The sequence below is a fragment of the Bos indicus x Bos taurus genome, chromosome 22, assembly GCF_003369695.1.
Source record: "Bos indicus x Bos taurus breed Angus x Brahman F1 hybrid chromosome 22, Bos_hybrid_MaternalHap_v2.0, whole genome shotgun sequence".
In the NCBI taxonomy this organism is placed as follows: Eukaryota; Metazoa; Chordata; class Mammalia; order Artiodactyla; family Bovidae; genus Bos; species Bos indicus x Bos taurus.
Genome location: NC_040097.1, coordinates 14,780,170 through 14,800,260, shown reverse-complemented (window position 1 = coordinate 14,800,260; position 20,091 = coordinate 14,780,170). Strand labels below are relative to the sequence as shown.

Genomic DNA, 20,091 nt, shown 5'->3' with positions numbered 1-20,091 from the left:
GATTCAAATGATTAGATCTAACAGACAGAGTGCATGAAGAACTATGGACAAAGATTCACAACACTATAAAGGAGGCAGTGATCAAAACCATCTCCAAGAAGAAGAAATACAAAAAGGCAAAATGGTTGTCTGATGAGGCCTTACAAACAGCTGAGAAGAGAAGTGAAAGGCAAAGGAGAAAAGGAAAGATATATCCATCTGAATTCAGAGTTTCAAAGAATAGCAAGGGGAGATAAGAAAGTCTTCCAGAGTGAATAAAGTGAAGAAATAGAGGAAAACAATAGAATGGGAAAGACTAGCGATATCTTCAAGAAAAGTAGAGATACCAATGGAACATTTCATGCAAAGATGGGCACAGATCAGATCAGATCAGATCAGTCTCTAAGTCATGTCCGACTCTTTGCGACCCCATGAATTGCAGCACGCCAGGCCTCCCTGTCCATCACCAACTCCCAGAGTTCACTCAGAGTCATGTGCATCAAGTCAGTGATGCCATCCAGCCATCTTATCCTCTGTCGTCCCCTTCTCCTCTTGCCCCCAATCCCTCCCAGCGTCAGAGACTTTTCCAATGAGTCAACTCTTCGCACAAGGTGGCCAAAGTACTGGAGTTTCAGCTTTAGCATCATTCCTTCCAAAGAAATCCCAGGGCTGATCTCCTTCAGAATGGACTGGTTGGATCTCCTTGCAGTCCAAGGGACTCTCAAGAGTCTTCTCCAACACCACAGTTCAAAAGCATCAATTCTTCAGTGCTCAGCCTTCTTCACAGTCCAACTCTCACACCCATACATGACCACTGGAAAAACCATAGCCTTGACTAGACGAACCTTTGTTGGCAAAGTAATGTCTCTGCTTTTGAATATGCTATCTAGGTTGGTCATAACTTTCCTTCCAAGGAGTAAGCATCTTTTAATTTCATGGCTGCAGTCACCATCTGCAGTGATTTTGGAGCCCAAAAAATAAAGTCTGACATTGTTTCCCCATCTATTTCCCATGAAGTGATGGGACCGGATGCCATGATCTTCGTTTTCTGAATGTTGAGCTTTAAGCCAACTTTTTCACTCTCCACTTTCACCTTCATCAAGAGGCTTTTGAGTTCCTCTTCACTTTCTGCCAGAAGGGTGGTGTCATCTGCATATCTGAGGTTATTGATATTTCTCCCAGCAATCTTGATTCCAGCTTGATTGAAAGATGGGCACAATAAAGGACAAAAATGGCATGGACATAACAGAAGCAGAAGATATTAAGAAGAGGTGGCAAGAATACACAGAAGGACTATACAAAAAAGATCTTCATGACCCAGATAACCACAATGGTGTGATCACTCGCCTAGAGTCAGACATTTTGGAGTGTTGAAGTCAAGTGGGTCTTAGGAAGCATCACTATGAACAAAGCTAGTGGAGGTGATGGAATCCCAGCTGAGCTACTTCAAATGATAAAATATGATGTTGTGAAAGTGCTGCACTCAATATGTCAGCAAACTTGGAAAACTCAGCAGTGGCCACTGGACTGGAAAAGGTCAGTTTTCACCCCAATCCCAAAGAAAAGCAATGCCAAAGAATGTTCAAACTATGGCACAATTGCACTCATCTCACATGCTAGCAAAGTAATACTCAAATTTCTCCAAGTGAGGCTTCAATAGTACATGAACTGAGAACTTTCAGATGTTCAAGCTGGATTTAGGAAAGGCAGAGGAAACAGTGACCGAATTGCTAACATCCACTGGATCATAGAAAAGCAAGAGAATTCCAGGAAAGCATCTACTTCTGCTTCATTAACTACGCTGAAGCCTTTGACTGTGTGGATCACAACAAACTGTGGAAAATTCTTCAAGAGATAGGAATACCAGACCACCTGACCTGCCTCCTGAGAAATCTGCAGACAGGTCAAGAAGCAACAGTTAGAACTGGACATGGAACAACAGACTGGTTCCAAATTGGGAAAGGAGTATGTCAATGCTGTATATTGTCACCCTGCTTATTTATAATTTATATGCAGAGTACATCATGTGAAATGCTGGGCTAGATGAAGTACAGGCTGGAATCAAGATTGCTGGGAGAAATATTAATAACATCAGATACGCAGATGACACCACCCTTATGACAGAAGACGAAGAGGAACTAAAGAGTCTCTTGATGAAGGTGAAAGAGAAGAGTGAAAAAGCTGGCTTAAAACCCAACATTCAAAAAACAAAGATCATGGCATCCAGTCCCTTCACTTCATAGCAAATAGATGGGGAAACGAAACAGTGACAGACTTTATTTTCTTGGGCTCCAAAATTACTGCAGATGGTGACTGCAGCCATGAAATTAAGACCCTTGTCCTTTGGAAGAAAAGCTATGGCCAACCTAGACAGTGTATTAAAAAGCAGAGACATTACTTTGCCAACAAAGGCCCGTACAGTCAAAGCTATGGTTTTTCCAGTAGTTACGTTGGATGTGAGAGTTGGACCGTAAAGAAGGCTGAATACTGAAGAACTGATGCTTTTGAACTGTGGTGTTCGAGAAGACTCTTGAGAGTCTCTTGGATTGCAAGGAAATAAGTCCTGAATATTCATTGGAAGGACTGATACTGAAGTTGAAGCTCCAATCCTTTGGCCACCTGATGCAAAGAGCTGACTCATTAGAAAAGACCCTGATATTAGCTGGGAAAGATTCAAGGCAGGAGGAGAAGGGGATGAAAGAGGACAAGATTGTTGGATGGCATCACTGACTCAATGGACACGAGTCTGAGCAAGCTCCGAGAGATGGTGAAGGCCGGGAAAGCCTGGCATGCTACGGTCCCTGGGACCGCCAAGAGTGGGACATGACTGAGTGACTAAACAACGACAACAACTCACTACTGTGGGTGAACTTGAACAAATTACTAAAACACTTAAAGCCTCCACATCCAGTTCGTCTTTTGTCAAATGACAATAGCTATTTCATGAATCTGTCACAAGGCTTAATTAAGGTAATGCATGTAAACTATCTGGAATGCCTTGCCTGTATAGTTGACCCTTGAACCATATAAGGGCTGGAAAGCTGATCCTCTCTGCAGTTGAAAATCTTAGTACAGCTTGCCCTGTGTATACAGTTTCTCCATAACTGCAGTTCCATGTCCATGGATTCAACCAACCACAGACTGTGTAATACTTAATATACTGACTATTAAAAAAAAAAATCCATGTATAAGCAGACCTGCACAATTCAAACCCGTGTTGTTCAAGGGCCAAATGCAGTTAGTACTCAATAAACAAGACATGCTGCTGTTAGGATGAAGATGAGTGGCTATTGTAATTGTTGTAATTGGGGATCCTCAAGCAGCAGCTTTGGGATTTTCAAGAGCAGTTCATTGGAATCTCCGTGTCTCTGCATTCCAGAAAATTTGGCCCAGAAACACACTTGTCCAAGCCAATGTGACTTCTTGTTCCCTTCAACGCCACCTCTGACAAACCACTTCTGTGGACATGGTCAGGTCAACAGGAAGCCAAGAAGCCATTACATTCCTAACATGAGCTGCTGAGTATCAAGACGTCGGTGGGGCAGTCGGCGCTAGGGAGCAGGCATGCAAACGTAACAGACTTCTCTTCTAACACTCTCTGGATTCTGGGGCCAGGGCATTCGCTGAAATGTAACGCAGTCACCAAAGCCAGGGAAAGTGCCAGTCGCCCACCATGGAGCCCAGAGCAGTTTCATCATATAGAGATGGGGGTAGAAACCGTATAAGTCTTCAATCTACCTGGTGGATCACCTTTTTAGAAAGGCAATTTAGAAAAAGCCACCAGAGTGAATTCTATACAAGTCAACTATGTTAATGAATGTGTGTATGTGGTGGCAGGGGCCGGGGCGAGGGGAGGAGAACATGCACCGGGCTCTACGGGGAAAGTTAAACATGGTCTTGGAGGGGTGAAATCTCGGGCGTGCTGCACTACGCACAGAAAACAAACAAAGAAACAAAACCAGAACAAAACAGAAAAGACACAACCAAGAGACTCTCCGTAGACTCAGTAGCTCCAAGGCAAAAACAAACTACTAGTGCTGTGTGCTAAGTTGCTTCAGTCATGTCCGACTCTTTGCAACCCTATGGACTGTAGCTCACCAGGCTCCTCTGTCCATGGGATTCTCCAGGCAGGAATATTGCAGTGCGTTGCCATGCCCTCGTGCAGGGGATCTTCCCAACCCAGGGAACCTGTGTCTCTTCTGTCTCCTGCATTGGTAGGCAGGTTCTTTACCACTAGAGCCACCTTCATTTCTCTGCAAGCCAAGGGCCAGGAGTGCCTACTGGTCTTCCCTTTCTTGAGCTTCCTCTAATACACAGAGAACAAAGGAAGACCCTTAAGGAAGACCCTTTGGCAGAAACCACAGGATCTTTGGTACAAGCATGCGTTTATTCCATTTAACTCTCACTGCAGGAATAAAAATCATTCTTTTGATTTCATTTTGCTGTAAAAAAAAAAAATAATAAAGCCAAAATTATGGAGCTAAATTTGCCAAGAGTCAGACAGCTTCAAAGTAGGTAGCACCTAGACTCGAACCCTGGTGCACTAAACTTAGTATTTCTTGATCCTGACAGTACCTGCAAATCACATGGATGCTCCATCCCCAGACTAGTTTAATACGAACCTCGAATCTCGCGGGGGCACAGCTGGAGCAGAGGTGTGTTCTCAAAGCTCTCCAGGGATGGTGGTGGAGTTCACGCCTACAGACCCACCCCAGTGCTGTACTGTGAGGCCACTGATGTGCAGTGACTACTTTGGGGGTAGGGGGTTATTAGTGATTTTAAAATGGAGAGGAGAATATTAGAAGAAAAAAAAATGTCAGATATCTGGAGATCTTATCCAACAGCTGATCTTTTACCTCCTACGTGTAGTAGCTTTGCAGTTTGCAAAGCATTTTTATTTCTCTTATTTTAATTGAGTCTCACAAAAGTCCCATCTCACTGAAATTCTTATTTTGCTGACGAATAAACTGAGGCTCAGAAAGTCTGAGGAATCTGTCCAAGTCCACACAGTGACCATTCTGAGGCTCAAACTGAAGTCTTCATGGTTCAAGCCCCATGTATCAAAGAAACCCTATCAGAAATCTGGACTCTCCTATGATCGGCTATATATATATTTTTCTCACTTTCCCCTAGATATTTGACACTGAGTTTGCATCACTGGGGGCAAGAAGGGGTGGAAATAAATGAATTCTAATAAAAATATTTTGAAAGCAGATATTCTTTTAGTAGTTTTGAAAAGGGCAATGTCACTGCCATGGAGTGTGGCTTCTGAGAAACAGGAATACAAGCTCTTACTGGATACGAACTTGGGTTAAAAGAAAACAGCTAAAACGAAAAGCCCTAAATGAGTCAGGGCTACTTAGGGAGTTCATTTACTCTCCATGATAAGAATAAAGAAATAAACACAAAAAGCTGACCAGGAATATGGTATCTTATGAGAAAATATGTGAAGCCTGGGAACATGACTTGGTTTAATGATTTATCAACTTCAGTTAAAAGAAATCTGGGTGATCTTATCATTCGGCTGGCCTCCCTTCCTGAAAGTTCTGCTCACCCAGATAAGTTACTGCTGAGCCAACATCCTCCTTGGCTATGCTTCACTTTGTCTCAGACAAAACTGAAGGAAGCTCCATGCACTACACAATGCTACTGTATACAGAACCAGGTAAAAAGCAGAGGCTAGAAAATTCTCCTGGTGCTTGCTTAGACTGCAGGATGTTTGAATCCAGTTCTGTTATCACTCTGTTATATGGAGACAAGTTCTTAACCTTTCCAAGCTCCACTTTATATGAAGGGAATGGCAACCCACTCCAGTATTCTTGTCTGGAGAATTCTATGGACAGAGAAGCCTGGTAGACCACAGTCCATGGGGTTGAAAAGAGTGAGACATGACTGAGCAACTCACACACACACACGTATACACATGTAGATCCAGCTTCATGGGCATGTGGCCTGTGTAACTGCACAGAACCCTACCATTTGGAAGGGCTGCATGCTTTGTTTACTGCTCTGCTCTTGCTGTCATGAAATTCTCAGTAATTTTTGAGCAAAGTCCCCCATTTTCATTTTGCACTGGACACGGCAGATTAGGCACTGGTCCTGTTTACACCTGTCTCTCGAGTTGCAGGAAAGGACTGCAAGAGTTAAGATCTGTTTGCAGCCTAGGCCTGGTATGTGGTAGGTGCTCCTGGAAGATAGCTACTGCTACCTGCATCATTCTCATATTGCTGAGGCCACGTATGTTATCTGGCCCTGAGCACTATGCTTTCTATAAGCTGAGTGGATAGAGTTGAATCAAAGACTCAGCCTAAGCAACCAAGAGAGACCACCATACCTCTTAGACTGCTTGCACGTGAAACTGAAGAACCTTCTCAAAGCTCCCTCAAGTTGGTAATTTGTTTGCACAGATCAGTGTCTTCTCTTCCTCCCACATGGCACTGCAGACCACAAGCGGATGCTCTTTCCCTCTGATGGCACCACTAAGTAGACTAGCCATCAAGACACCTGGTAAGTGGCCAAGCAACCAAAGAAAGAGTCCGTGCCAAGTAGGCAAGCATCGTTTTGCTTTAGAGAGAGAGGCAGTGACTATGGATCACTGGGGAGAGATAAAAGGAGGTTGATAAAGGGAGATGGCATTCATTCTTCACTTTGAGCTCTGCTGTTCTGAAGAAGATGGTTTGCAGGCTCTTGGGTATGAAAGGAGTTTCTTTAGGACTGGGTATGAGTAGACCAAACGAAGAAACTTTGTGCCAGGGTGCACTGTCCAAGATGCTGAGATGGCAGGTCAACTAGGTGAATGGACCTTGACCTTCACCAGGGCTCAGCCGTGTCACCAAAGCAACTCAGCCTCCATACACCCTGTATTTGGGAGTGGGGTGCAGTTAAATACGGTGCCTGACATCACACCATTATTTTCAGCTACATCCTTTCAGGGCTTCTGAAATACAGACTTTTTCTGATAAAAAGGACTGTCAACCTTATTCTCTGAGTAAGCATGCTGGAAAAGGCAAGGGCATGAATGTTTGAGTTCCAAAAGGACGGCAGTACCCCAATACTGGATGGAGACCCCATTGCCAGGTGTCATGGGAAGCCTGTTGTGAAATATGTGAATTAAAAAAAAATCATCTGGTGCAAGGTAAAAAGGAAAATCAAAGATCCATAGCAACAAAAATCATAGCAGCAGCTAGCAATTACGGAGCCTTTAATATATGCCAGGCACTGCGTCAGAACTTTATGCTTATTGTTATCTCCTTAACTCTGACAGAAACCTTTGCAAGTAATTATTATTAGCATCTTCATTTTTCATGTAAGGAAACCAAAGCTTGGGGTGGTAACATGACTGACTAACTCTGAGCCATGCAGCTAGAAAATGTCAAGAACCTGGATTTGAACCCAATCCATCTGACTTGAAATCTCAAACTCTAATTTCTGTCCTGGCCTCATGAGGGGCTTTTCAAAGAGGGCTAGGAGGTTTGTCAGGTAATTCCTGGATGACAGCACTTGCTGTTAAAATCGAAGAGAGAGTCCCAACCTTCCCCTTTTCTCAGATGTTAGCCACTTTTGTAGAAGAAAGCTCTAAATTCAAGTTGTTCATACTTCACCCACAGTAACGAGAAATCTAGGAACTTAAAATACTGCTTCAACCTTCCCTCTCTCCCACCAAACTGTTTGAAAGGAATATCCAAGAGGGAAGAGGGGGGAAAAAAGTAATTTTGTTAAAAAAAAAAAAAAGTTGAAAAATATGCTTTCAAATGAGAAACACGTGTGTGATTATTCTCCCTCTTTTGTCTCTCCCTACCCCCACCAAGTTGAAAACAAGCTAACACAACACAAATGTACACATCCATGTAAAGACACAAGAAGCCGGGGTGCCTCGGACAGCAGACAACCCAGCACGGCAACCCCAGGGCACCTCCACGCCCAATTTTCAAGCTTATGCACAATGACTCCTGGCAAAAAATGTACTTGAATTTTAAAGAGGGAATTGAGCAGGGGTGAACACTCAGGCAGGCTGGAAAGCAAGTGTGTCAGAGGTTGCAGAAGTGCTGGAGTTATGTCATTTTAACATATCATTTCTTGTTTCCCTCTTTCTGGCACAAACAAGCTACAGAATCTCAAAAATTGGGTCATCATTTTTGAATTCCCTGCTTTCAGCACAGCGCTCAGTTGGTCTTATTGACTAGCTTAAAAGTCTGATTTCCTGAGCTAAAACTTCCTGTCCATTCAGCTGCAGGGGAGTAATAAACTCGGGGACTGTCTTTCCCACTGGCAACCACTGTGCAATAGCTCTCACAGGCGAGCTGGGTTCCATCCTTGTATTTCCTGATATTATATATTTAACAGCATCAAATATGTCCGCGAAAGTACCACTTCAGAGGCCACCACTCTCCCTGGGAGGCTGAGGCGAGGAAGAATTGACTTCTGGGGGGCATCACTGGCATCCTGGTCGCGCAGGGCAACGTCCCTTCCCATCAGCTCTGGTGTTCCCACAGGTATGGCTGGCCTGCCCAAGAGGGACACGGGGCTGTGCGCTTCACTCAAGAGTCAAAAGGAGCCCTTGCAACTCAACTGAGCAGTCCCTACCATGAATTCTGAAACCTCTCGGCTGTGTTCTAGCAGCAGACTTAAACTTACCTCTATCTGGGAGCATGTTTTGTGAATTTTTACTTGCTTTCCTAAAATTGTATCGAGTCTCTAAACATCACTTTCCATCCCTGAGTTCCAGATTTCTAGCAAGTTTCACCAGTTTGTCAGTGTGAGACAAGACACTCTCTTCCTTTTTTGACCAGATGAAAATGTTTCCTACTTCTCTGCAATCACTTGCTTCAGACCAATATAATCTCCTTCCAGTGCAGGCCCTGACTTCAGGACCAGCCTCTAGTAAATGCTATGTTAGGGGAACAGGGAACGCATTGTGAGCTGAGTTTCTGAGACTCTTAACACTCATGCAAAAGGCATCAAATTTCAGGAGATCTTCTGGAGCATGAACACAGCCATGGGGTCAAGTCTGGGCTTGCTTTATTTGACCTTGGTTTGTTTTATTTTATTTAGGCAACCTTTCTCGGGAGGGAGGGGGCAAGGAACCATAAAATCCTTACCTTTTAAAGGAGCCCATTGTTAACAATTTGTTCATCACAGCTCCCTCCACCTCACCAAAAAAGTCTCCAGTCTGTGGGGAAGAAAAGACGACCCAAGAGGAAGTGTAGATAAATAATGCGCCCAAACACCAGAGAAGAAATAAAAATGGACACAGTTTGTGTCCTGGAGCTGACAAGGGCAAAAGGAGGTTTTCAGGACTACTGTTACATAAACATGGAAAAGGTCTTAATAGTCATGAGAAGTTATGGGATTACAGAGTGAACAAATAAGCAGATGCGGATGTTTCAAATACATGGCAGGGGTGGGGGGTGGGGTAAGAGTGGCATTGAATAACACGTGCTAAGTGCTGGAAATAACACACACATGCACACGTGTGCACATATGTGCACATACACGTGCATGTAGGAGCACATGCACACACACTCTTGGAAGGAGGCAGTAGGCATTAATCTGCTCTCAATTCCTTGGGAATAAAACACTACTTCATACAGACAGAAACAGACTGTGAAAGGGCTTCCTAAGCAGTAAGAAAAAGAATTGTTTGTAATTCCTAAATGACCTGTTTAGGGATATACAGAAGGGATATACATCCCTTCTTCATCGGCTCTATAAATTTGCTACAGTGGAGAAAACATCCTTTCTCTAAGTCACTTTCTGAGGAACATCTTCATTTTGTCCATAGGCAGCTAATATGTTGACCAAGAATAAAGCTGTCCAGATCTGGGAAGAGAAGGCTCGGCCAATCAGACCTCTAATGGCTGACTCCAGCTCTGGGACTATCTTCAGGGCACTCCCCCAGTGCTAAGCTTCTGCTTCTGCAAGTCTAGTTCTTGGTGTTGGCCAAGATTTGCAAACTCTGAATGGTGGAATGAAGGATTAACATCCTCGGGCATCCCTCCAGACTCCTGGAGCCAAGGGGGAAGATGTACCCAATATGGCAGAACAGAGCTTGGACCAACAACCTTCCTCTGCCAACAGACTGGAAGGGGCCAGTGCAGACCAGTAGAGAATCCCCATGTCTACTGTGGGTGCTCTCAGAATTTGTATCTTATGTGGCGGAGAGTAGAGGGCATTACACTCAGAGCCCAAATCACATAAATTCCACATGTGTGTATGTGCTCATTCATCTCCAACTCTTTGCAACCTCACAGACTGTCACCTTTCAGGCTCTCTGTCCATGGAATTTTCCCAGCAAGGATACTGGAGTGAGTTGCCATTTCCTTCTCCAGGAGATCTTCCCGACCTAAAGATTGAACCTGTGTCTCCTGCACTGGCAGGCATATTCTTCACTGCTGAGCCACTGGGGAAGCTTCTACATAAAGTCCATAGACTTTGTATTAACTAAATCCTAATTTCCTTGTAATGGTGTGACCTCAAGTAGGCTCTTAGGAGTTTTCAGGCAGAAAGGCACATACAGGCTTTGCCAAAAAGTCAGAAAAGAGGAGGAAAGAAGGAAATGACATTTCACTGATTGAAGATTGAGCATTGCCTTTTTCACTCCAGGGAAACTTGAACTTTTGGCCAACTCTGTGGGTATGTGCTGCTGTTGGGAGCAACAAGGACATGAGCATTTCCTGTGTGTAAATATGCCAGTGTCAGTGGAACTGGTTGTTAGATGAAGAAGAATTAACCTAATTGGGGTACAGAAACCAGACATTAAAGAAGCTGGGGCAGGGCAGGCTCCGTGGGCTATTCCACCCATGAGTAAAGGAGGGAGCAGAGGCCACATGTAGTGGCTATGGCTTAGGAGAGGCCACTATTCCAGTGGCTCATTGTGTTGGCTGGTCCAAGACTCACCACTTAAAGACATCTGCCATGTCGTTCCCCCCCAGGATCAGGTTCTCATCTCAGCCCTCCATGATTATGGCAGGACGACAGAGCTCGTCTTCACAGGGGATTAATTTGGGTTCTCACTCCTCCCAGACACAGGGGCACATTACCATAGGCCTATGGCCATTCCTGCTCCCATGAAACTGACCACATCTCATGTGCTTATCCTTCCTATCTAATGTCCATCAACTGTCCAACATCTAGTGACGTCCAGCATCTGAGGAGACCATTTGTGAGCAGTTTGAGTCTCAACTATGTAATTACCATCGACCAAAGGTACATTTAAAATCCCACAACATTCTCATAGATAAGAGGGAAAACTGAAGCACAATTCCACATGTTACCTGGAGCCAGAGTTCACAGATTAACAAGCCACTGAGCTCAGACCCTAAGGAGCCATACTTAAGGACAATTAACTAATTTATTAGGCATTAATGGGTCTATCACACTGCTGACTATTGAAACATTTTAAATGATGTAAATGAAACCTCATTATAAAATGCTAGCATCCTCAAGTATTAGAGTAGAAGAAGACTTCTGCAGTCAACCATCCTCCGTTCATAGACCCCACCAGGAGTCCCGGCAAGTTAAGGGATGTACCCAATATTCCAAATCGAGTTAAGGAAGAGAGCTCACATCAGAAACCATCTGCCTCCACCTCTGGTGTTTCTTTCCTATACCATATGGCTAAACTGATTTGGATTTGACTTTAACATGCTAATTTCATTAACTGCAGAGAAAGCTTTCAGGCACCAAGTTTTAAAGGAGAAACTCATGTTTCTCTATTACAATGCTATTGATTTTAACTCTTACTTTGATTTCCAAATAAAAGTGGAGCTTTCTTTGCTGAGCACCCTAGCTTGGTTTCTTTCCATCTCTCCCTCCTGCCCCGACACTGCACACGGCTGCATCAAATGAAAAACATTCTTCAACTATATGTGGATTCTTGGCCCTCAGTGTTGAGAACCCAACTTAATCCTTGGACTCAGATAACTAAATTTTAAAAAGGAAAAACCAGAAAGAAAGCCATAAAGAATAATTATGTTGACATACATATATACATATATTTGTGTGGATGTATAAATTATATATAAAGATAAAATATCAAAATATTAAAAGGAGGAAACCTCCTTAAAATTAGCCGAACTCTTTCAGGCACCTCCACACTTGAGGTAAAGAGTTCTATAAATGGAACATTTTATGTGTAAGAGAGCAGAGCCTGGGCTCGGCACCCCTCCTCTCCTCCCTGGAGGTAAAATCTCTTTAGGGCCTGCTGAGAAGTAGGCTGTGACATTCTTAAAGGGGTGGAAATAAGGTTTTATAATCTCCTGCTATTACCTCTCAAATACAGATCATTGTCTCAAAGTTTCAACACCATATTTCACTTCCCTTGACCCAAGCACAGTCTGGGATCCTTACTGTAAGTAGGTAGAAATTCCTCACTCACCTGAGTGTAGTCTTCAGATACCAGAATAAATCCATTATTGTCTATGAGGTAACAATTTACAGTCTAGAAAACAAAAACACCACAGTTTCAACTTTGGGTCCTCAGACTGCTTTTACATGCAATGATGTACTTCCAACCTGAGAGACACCTATTGTAGGCTGTTTTGGGGGAACTGGAAATGCCAGCTGGCTCTTGGAGTTAAGCACAAAGTTAGGCTGACCCCAGCACTTGTTTTGCAAAACTAACAAATAAACTTTAAACACTAAGCAAGCCTTGAACATCCCAGATTGGGATAAAAAGAAAATGCATTTAAAAATTATTCATTACAGTTTGTCTTCCTTTTTAAAAGTTTATATGACCTGAATAATATTTCCCAGGAACAAAGTGTCCAGAGGCCTCTGAACCTGTATTAACAGTGGCTGAAGTGCAGGCTGTTTTGAAAGCAAAACGACAGCACAATGCCATGACTCTAATGATGTATTAATGAAAACACCGTGTCAGCTCAGAAGACCATCAGGGGACCAGGTAATATTTTTTAATTTGTTCATAGACTTAGGCAGGGGGGAAGGGGCAGACTTCTGTTAAAGGGGCCCCTCAGGCCTCCTAAAGGTTTTCAAACTGTGTTTTTAATTGGGAGCTGGATTTGGGGGCAGGGCTGTTAGCTTTTGGTAGCTCAGACTTATAAATTGTAGCAAGGTAAGCCCAAACCTCTGCTTCCCCCACACTACTTTAATCTCAAGTGAATGATTTGCTACAGGCTAAGTTTTAATTACAGTGCTGTGGAGTTTAAATTTAAGGTTTAATTCCGTCCTTGATGTAACTCAGTTTCTATTTATTGCAGCTTTACATACCGACTGCAACATTTAATTTGTAACATATCTTTACCGTGAGCTAAAGTCCCCTAACTCCAGGCCACTGCAGGGCTGCTTTTTTTCTGGGACATTTACTTATCCACAGAGTTGATTCTAGCGAGACACAGAAGTACAGCAGTAAGCTAATTAGAAAGACGCATCCTTTATTAGTCGGCAATGGTGGAGATTCAGCAGGAAATTAAAAGCCTTGCTAGCACCTTTCAGAAAAGAACTGGCTGCTTTGGTGAGCAAGTTTCTCTCGGTTATTCAAAGGGGCCAGGTGAAGGTCACACTCTTGTTCTTCAGAGAAGCTCTTGGCTGCATGGACGCTATATTGGCCCAGCTGGGAGTCCTGACAGACGTTCCCCTTTTGTAGGAAACAGCACTGTGAAAGCACTCACAGAGCCCGGCTGTCCAATATGGCAGCCACGAGGTATGTGCAGATTTCAATTTAATTTTAAGTTAATTGGATCATATGAGACAAATTGGAGATATAGACCTTGATGCAAAGGGAGCTTAACCTCCATTCAATCAATAAAACTACCTGCTGAGCATAGGAGTGGCCTCCATATACTGACTCTCCAAATCCTTACAATTGTGTAGAGAATCCAAAGTCATCCTAACTTACCCTCCATCCCTAACTATAAAATAAATTCCTACCCAAACATCCCTAGTCAATCGGTATTACTGCTATTAGACCTATAACTTTGTGGTCAGTCTTTCTCTGCAAATATTAGACAACACAAGACAAACACAAGGCAACTGAAAATCTTGGGAAAGAAGCAATATTTCCTGAAGTCCATGAGGGTGATACTGGAGATCAGCTCCAATCACACATGAAACCACTGGCACATCAGTACCCACAAGAGATAAAACACTCAGGAAAAACAAAACATCACCACCAATAACATGAAAGATGCTTCCAGAGAGAATGATTTCAAAAGGAAGAGAATAAGAGAAGCTCCCGGGGAAACTGATTAAAGTCCACTATATGTCACCTCCCTTGTGATCACTTTGAGAAAATCAAATATAAAGTGAAGGATTAAATATTTTGATTTTTATAATTTTATCTGAAATATTATACTCCCCACTCCCAAACCAAACATGTTCTTTGTTAATAGAATCAGGATATGACTACAGTTACAAATTTATTAAGTTTAAATTTGTTAAGTAAAATAAAATATATTTCACCATTTCCACTCTATTTAGAGATGAAGCTTCAATAAAATGTTTCATAATTTGACATAAATATTTGGTTCTTTCCCCACCCTCATTTCTTGGAAATGATGACCTCAGCCCCTTATAACAGACAGCACTGCATGGAATCAACGTTGGACTGGGCATTAGGAGATTCACTTCACAGTTATCAGCCTCTGTTTCCACTCTCATCTGGTATGGAAGAAACAGAAGTGACAGTATGCAACAAAGATTGTCAACCTTGCAAGGATGTTGTGTCACTGAGGTAGAACTGGGTCCCTTAATCTGAAAGGTGTCATTTAGTTTTCATTACAGGCAATATTGTTACATTAGGGATATTCAGTCACTGTGATGACTTCATAAACATCTCCCTGCCAACAAGCACTTGGATTAAATTATTGGGAAGTACGGTGGAATGGAGTAAGGCCCCTGAAGTTAAGTGAGCAGAGTGCTGCGTTATGAAAGAATCAGAGTAGAATTAGCCAGATTCTAGTCTGGATAAATTGTTTTCTCTATGTCTCTTTACAGTAGTTAATTGCCTTCTCCATTCTCCCTCCTCCAGTAAAAGGAAATAGAAGAGATATTTTGTCAGCTTTCCCTCACTATGCTACTTCTGCCCCAAATTAAGCTGAACTTCTCAGGAGTCTGTCCATCCCTTTGTGACAAGGGCAGAATGACAGGCTGAAGGGCTTGGGCAAAGCAGGAACTCTAAGTTTGACAGACATGGCAAGCACCCATTCCACAGCCACCTGTGACAAAACATTCAAAGATGAAGTTGTCTGGAAAAGGCAGAAATAAAGAGCTGGTGACGGTTGCCTTAAAAGGCAACTTTCTTCAACTCTTTGTTGCCTCAATATTGTTCAGAAAGTCTGATTTCTGGTCTCAAAAGCAGGTTAGGTAAGATACCTGAGGTTAGAGCCCCAAACCAGGCCATGGTAGTTGGGCTGTCACAGATAGTAAGGAAAACTGGGGAGGAAGAATATGGAAGTGAGAAACATTAGCACTAAGCTGTGTTACCTGGAAGGTGGTATTAGCTCTGAGGCTAAGATACTAGCTTGAGAACCAGAGACTTGGACACTTGGAACCAGCATGACTTTGAGAAAAGCCTTTTAACACTCCCAGTCTCAGTTTCCTTATCTGCATGATGGAGACAGCAACAACTATTTCAAAGAGAAGATTAAGTAGGCCAGTGAGTGCAAATTGCTGAGCATGGTGCAAGGTGCGTTATGAGTCCCCAGAGAACCATGTTTGTGTCTCTTCAGCACCTGCTGTGTGCCCTCTTTATGAGTATCTTTTGGAGACAGAAGTTGTCACACAGTTTGTAGCAAGAGGTTGTGGAGGCAAGTCAGCTGATAAGCACATGTGCTCATCTCCCCTTCTAACCAGTTAGCTCCTGGAGGACAGGGTCTATCTCTGACTCTGCATCCCATTGACTCCTGGGGGCTGGAGGTACCAGGGATGTCAGGAGGGCTCAATAAATAGGTCCTGAAGGAAGAAGTCAGTGTGAGACAGGTTGCCTCTCAGGTTCTGAAGTTAACAGTCCCTTGGGTGGAATGAAGCTCCTTAAAGTCCTCAGTTAGGCCCATGGCCAGGCCCTCCATGAAGAGGTATCTATAAGCTTGGAAGACATCTGGCCAGACTGACTCCACCCAGGAGCCCAGGACACTCAAGTCAAGGGCCCAGGGAGGCCACTGCAGGGGGAGACAGAGGGACTGGATCAGATCCGAGGCAAAGTGTGTCTGATAAGTGTGTGGGAGTTGCGCCAGGTCTTCAGTAGAGAAGAGAAGCCAGAAGCACGTGAACTTAATGAGCCCCCACAGCTGTTTTTAATGGGGACCTGATCACTTGAGGGCAGTTGGAGGAGTGGAGGGACATGGTCTCAAAGACTTAATTAAAAGCTATGAAAGGGAATGACACATGGAAAGAGTCTGCTGAAAGGATGGAAAGGAGCCTGGCTTTTCTTTTTAAAACTATGTCAACTAGGTGCCTGAAGCCAAAACTTTAGAATCAAAATGGGAAATGGATGATAGCTTTAAAGTGCAAAATGGGGATATTTGAGCATCAGATCAAGTTCAGCGATCCAGCCTATGCCACACTTAATTTTCAAGGTATGAACCTTCAAAATGATATCTTAATGAGGCTCCATCCCCAAGGCTATTAAAGCAGATATTAGTACTGAGGAAGGTATCCTACCTTGTGCTTACTATGCCCAAGGGACTAAAGTTTGTATGTGGCTTCCACCTGAGGTTTTAGATTCAGGCGAACCAGTACATGTGTCTGCAGACATTTTCATTTGATAGCTAATGTTTATTGAGGGCTTACCACAGGACAGGAGCTGTGCTATCAAGTTTCCATATATTATCTCATTCATCCTCACCATGACTCTGGGGTGTTTCTATCCCCAGTGTATAGCTGAGGAAACTAAGGCAAGGCTTATTACTTTCAGAGCCACAGTTGGAAGCTACTCTGCCTGCACAGCCTGTACGTTTAACCGCTGTGCTAGACCACCTGTGAAATGAGTCACTGGACAACTAACATACATTGCACTTTTCTAGCTCTAAGTGGGAATCCATTTCCACTTATTTTTATGTATGAGAATGCACAGAGGCAGTATTAGGCTGTGGGAAGATGACCACCTCTGACTTTATTCATTAAATTGTTCAACCAACTGTTTGTCCATCCAATCAATCAACCAGAAACCAGTCAGTCAACCAACCGACTATCCAAAGCACCATCAGTCCCACCAGCCAACCAACCATCCATCCAGTCACGCAACCAATCAACCAACTGTCCTCCGTGCTTCTAACACAATTTGGAGTTAGTAGCTTAACACAGGGCCTCGTAACACTGATTAATCAGTGCTACTGTTGAGCTGTGTGGTCTTGAACTGAGCATTACAGTAAGACAAGTAATGCCTCAAAAACAGAGGAGAGGTTTGAAGCCACTTGACTAGCCTATGAACAGCATTCCCAAACTTACTGAAAGGGTACTGGTCATAAAACATCACAGGGTACTCTTTCCTTTGGGAAAATTATTTTTGATCTAATGGTCAGGAAAAGTCAGGCTTTTGCTTTTACTCTTTGAATAGTAGTAACTCATACAGCTATTATGATTCTTTTTTAACTGCCGGATATTTAAGGACTGAGCATTTTGTACTTTACCTTCAGCCCATACTCCCTCTTTTATATTTCTTTACTTGCCTTTTGTTTGCCTATTTTTTTTTTGAAATATACTTCTAATCCATATTTTCTGTGTTGGAATTATGTTTGGTTAGGACAGCAGCAGGATTTATTTAATCCCTGTGGTAACTAGAAGGAATGTAAATGAGTGATCATTTATAAGCTCCACTTTATGTATTGACTAATGGTTTGGCTGACTCAGAGAGAGAAGGCTGCCTGAGCCAAGGTGAAATGCTACTTCACATGTGGTTGATCTAAGATGTGGGGCAGAAGGTACATGGGACTGGATGCTATAAAAACTTAAATCTGATGGTCAAACTTGGGACAGTGGTATATCTTTTTTATTCTACTGCTCATGTGTGGAATTCAAATTTGTCCTCCCAAGACTGAGGGAGTGAGATAAGGAAAAAGAAAGAAGGGAGGGAAAGGGAGTTGTAGAAGGGAAGCAGTATGCTAGAATGCAACATGCTGAGTTTTCAACGCTTAGATTTTTAAGCTTCTTTATTACATGAAATTAAGCAAGACATTTAATTTACCTGATGCTCAGTTTCCCCCTTTGCAAAGTGGGACATATATTCCAATCCATTTTACTAGGTGGTTAAGAAGATGAAAAGAGGTACCACATTGGTAGAAAACTCTGAGAATTGTAATGAGAGTTTCAAATGTCAGTAATTTGTATTGTGTTCTATAAAACGCCAAAATCCCAACAGTGCTGTTCATGGGACATTTAAATTATACTTTCCCAGCTCTCCAAAACTATCTGATTGGGAGAAGAAAGAGAAAGAAACAAAGCAAATGTCCTTGGGTTTTTGGAGACTGGTTCACAGCAACCTCTTAGATCTGGCTCTGTGAGACATTCCCCCTGTGAGAAAGCACCCTCAGTCATTCCGCCACCACCCCACCCCCTGCCCCAACTTGATCAGAGCAGAGACAGGCCCAGGAGACCATCATACCTCGTCGTCACAGCTGATTGAGCATTTGCCATCCAGAGAGGCGCACTGTGAGGTGAGGCGGAAACAAAAGGAAACATGTCATTTGGACACACCAGCATCTGCTAAGGCCGCCATCAGGTTACTGAAGGGCAGCCCATCAGAGTCCTCGCCTGTTTCATCCGAAGGGAATGCTCCAGGATGAATCTGCCCATCCTCTCTAGGATGAGTACCAGCCCCAGACAGTAATATAAAAGCTAATCTGGGGGACTTCCTTGGCAGTCCAGTGGTTAAGACTTCGCTTTCCAATGCAGGGGTTGCGAGTTCAATCCCTAGGTGGGGAGGTAAAACCTCATATGCCTTGCAGCCAAAACACCAAAAACATAAAGCAGAGGAATACTGTAACAAGTTCAATAAAGAATTTTTTTTTTAATTTTTAAACTTTATTTTATTTTTAAACTTTACAATAGTGTATTAGTTTTGCCAAATATCGAAATGAATCCGCCACAGGTATACCTGTGTTCCCCAAAAAGACAACTTAGGAGTAACCTGGTTCTTTTTCATTTTAATTTATGTTGTCCATGTTAATTTATGCTTTATTCAATAGTGATATCTTTTTAAGACCTCAAATCTTTCTGTAACAAGAAATATAATTAAGTATTTATTTAATTTTAAATTATTTCCCACTGACTTTTTAAAAACTTCTGTGTTCTTGATGCATAAATTCCTAAAGTATTTTCATTTGAAAAACTATATACCATCTCAACATATAGACTTGGACAGATGGAAACATCTTATGTGTTGCCATTCCTGCTGAGTTACTGAACAAACACCACTGATATTACTTCGTACAGAATACACAGTGCAAGTAAAGAATGTTCCCAGATTATCCAAGGCAGAGAAGCCCTTGGCCAAAGAAAGCAGATGCATGCTTAGTATAACCCAGCTATGCAGAATCCTTCAAAAATGAAATAAAGAGACTCACAAATAATTGGGCATCATAAGATTTTTGAAAAGTCACTATGCAAATTCACAAAAGTCCCTGATATTTAGAAGAAAAAGTTCTCTTTACGGTGGTCACTATTTTGATCTCACAATTACAGCTGTTTTCAGGAGCAAACTCTCTGCTTTCTCAGCATGTGGTGTCTCACATGCTGTCAGTCCTTTACTTTGCACTGAAATGAAAGGTAACCTGAGCAGCCCAGCAGTTCATTTTACAAACATTCATCGGAAATCTGGCACTTTTAGGCTCTGGGTACTCAAATGTGAACACCTGTATAATAACAGTGTTGCTAATGCTTCAACATGCTGATTATAACTTACCTGTCTGCTGGCAGTCCAGAACTTCCTTTGGAAAAATTCAAGTTTCATCTGAATGCCTACAGCTGGGACAAATTATAAATGAAACAAGGCATTAGAGATCTCTTTACACAATTATTTAAGATTATCATAGAAAATTATCTGTCAAGGCAAGATGCTGATGTAAGCATATCAGATAAGAACACTTAAAAACTAAATTTACAGTGAAGCATACAACTAAGACATTTTATTGTTCAGGTAAGGAATGCTCAAGGTTACCT

General features: G+C 42.6%; 1 protein-coding gene across 3 annotated transcripts in view; it reads right to left on the bottom strand.

Annotated features, from left to right (window-relative positions):
• Window positions 1-20,091, bottom strand: part of CACNA2D3 (calcium voltage-gated channel auxiliary subunit alpha2delta 3) — a 903,947-nt gene that overhangs the window by 76,310 nt on the left and 807,546 nt on the right. For all 3 annotated transcript variants that reach the window (XM_027522771.1, XM_027522769.1, XM_027522770.1), the window contains 4 exons: window positions 19,835-19,896; window positions 18,536-18,580; window positions 12,356-12,418; window positions 9,078-9,148 (listed from right to left, as the gene is read on the bottom strand). In XM_027522771.1, the coding sequence (XP_027378572.1) occupies window positions 9,078-9,148; window positions 12,356-12,418; window positions 18,536-18,580; window positions 19,835-19,896 (241 nt within the window). The remainder of the gene's footprint in view (window positions 1-9,077; window positions 9,149-12,355; window positions 12,419-18,535; window positions 18,581-19,834; window positions 19,897-20,091) is intronic.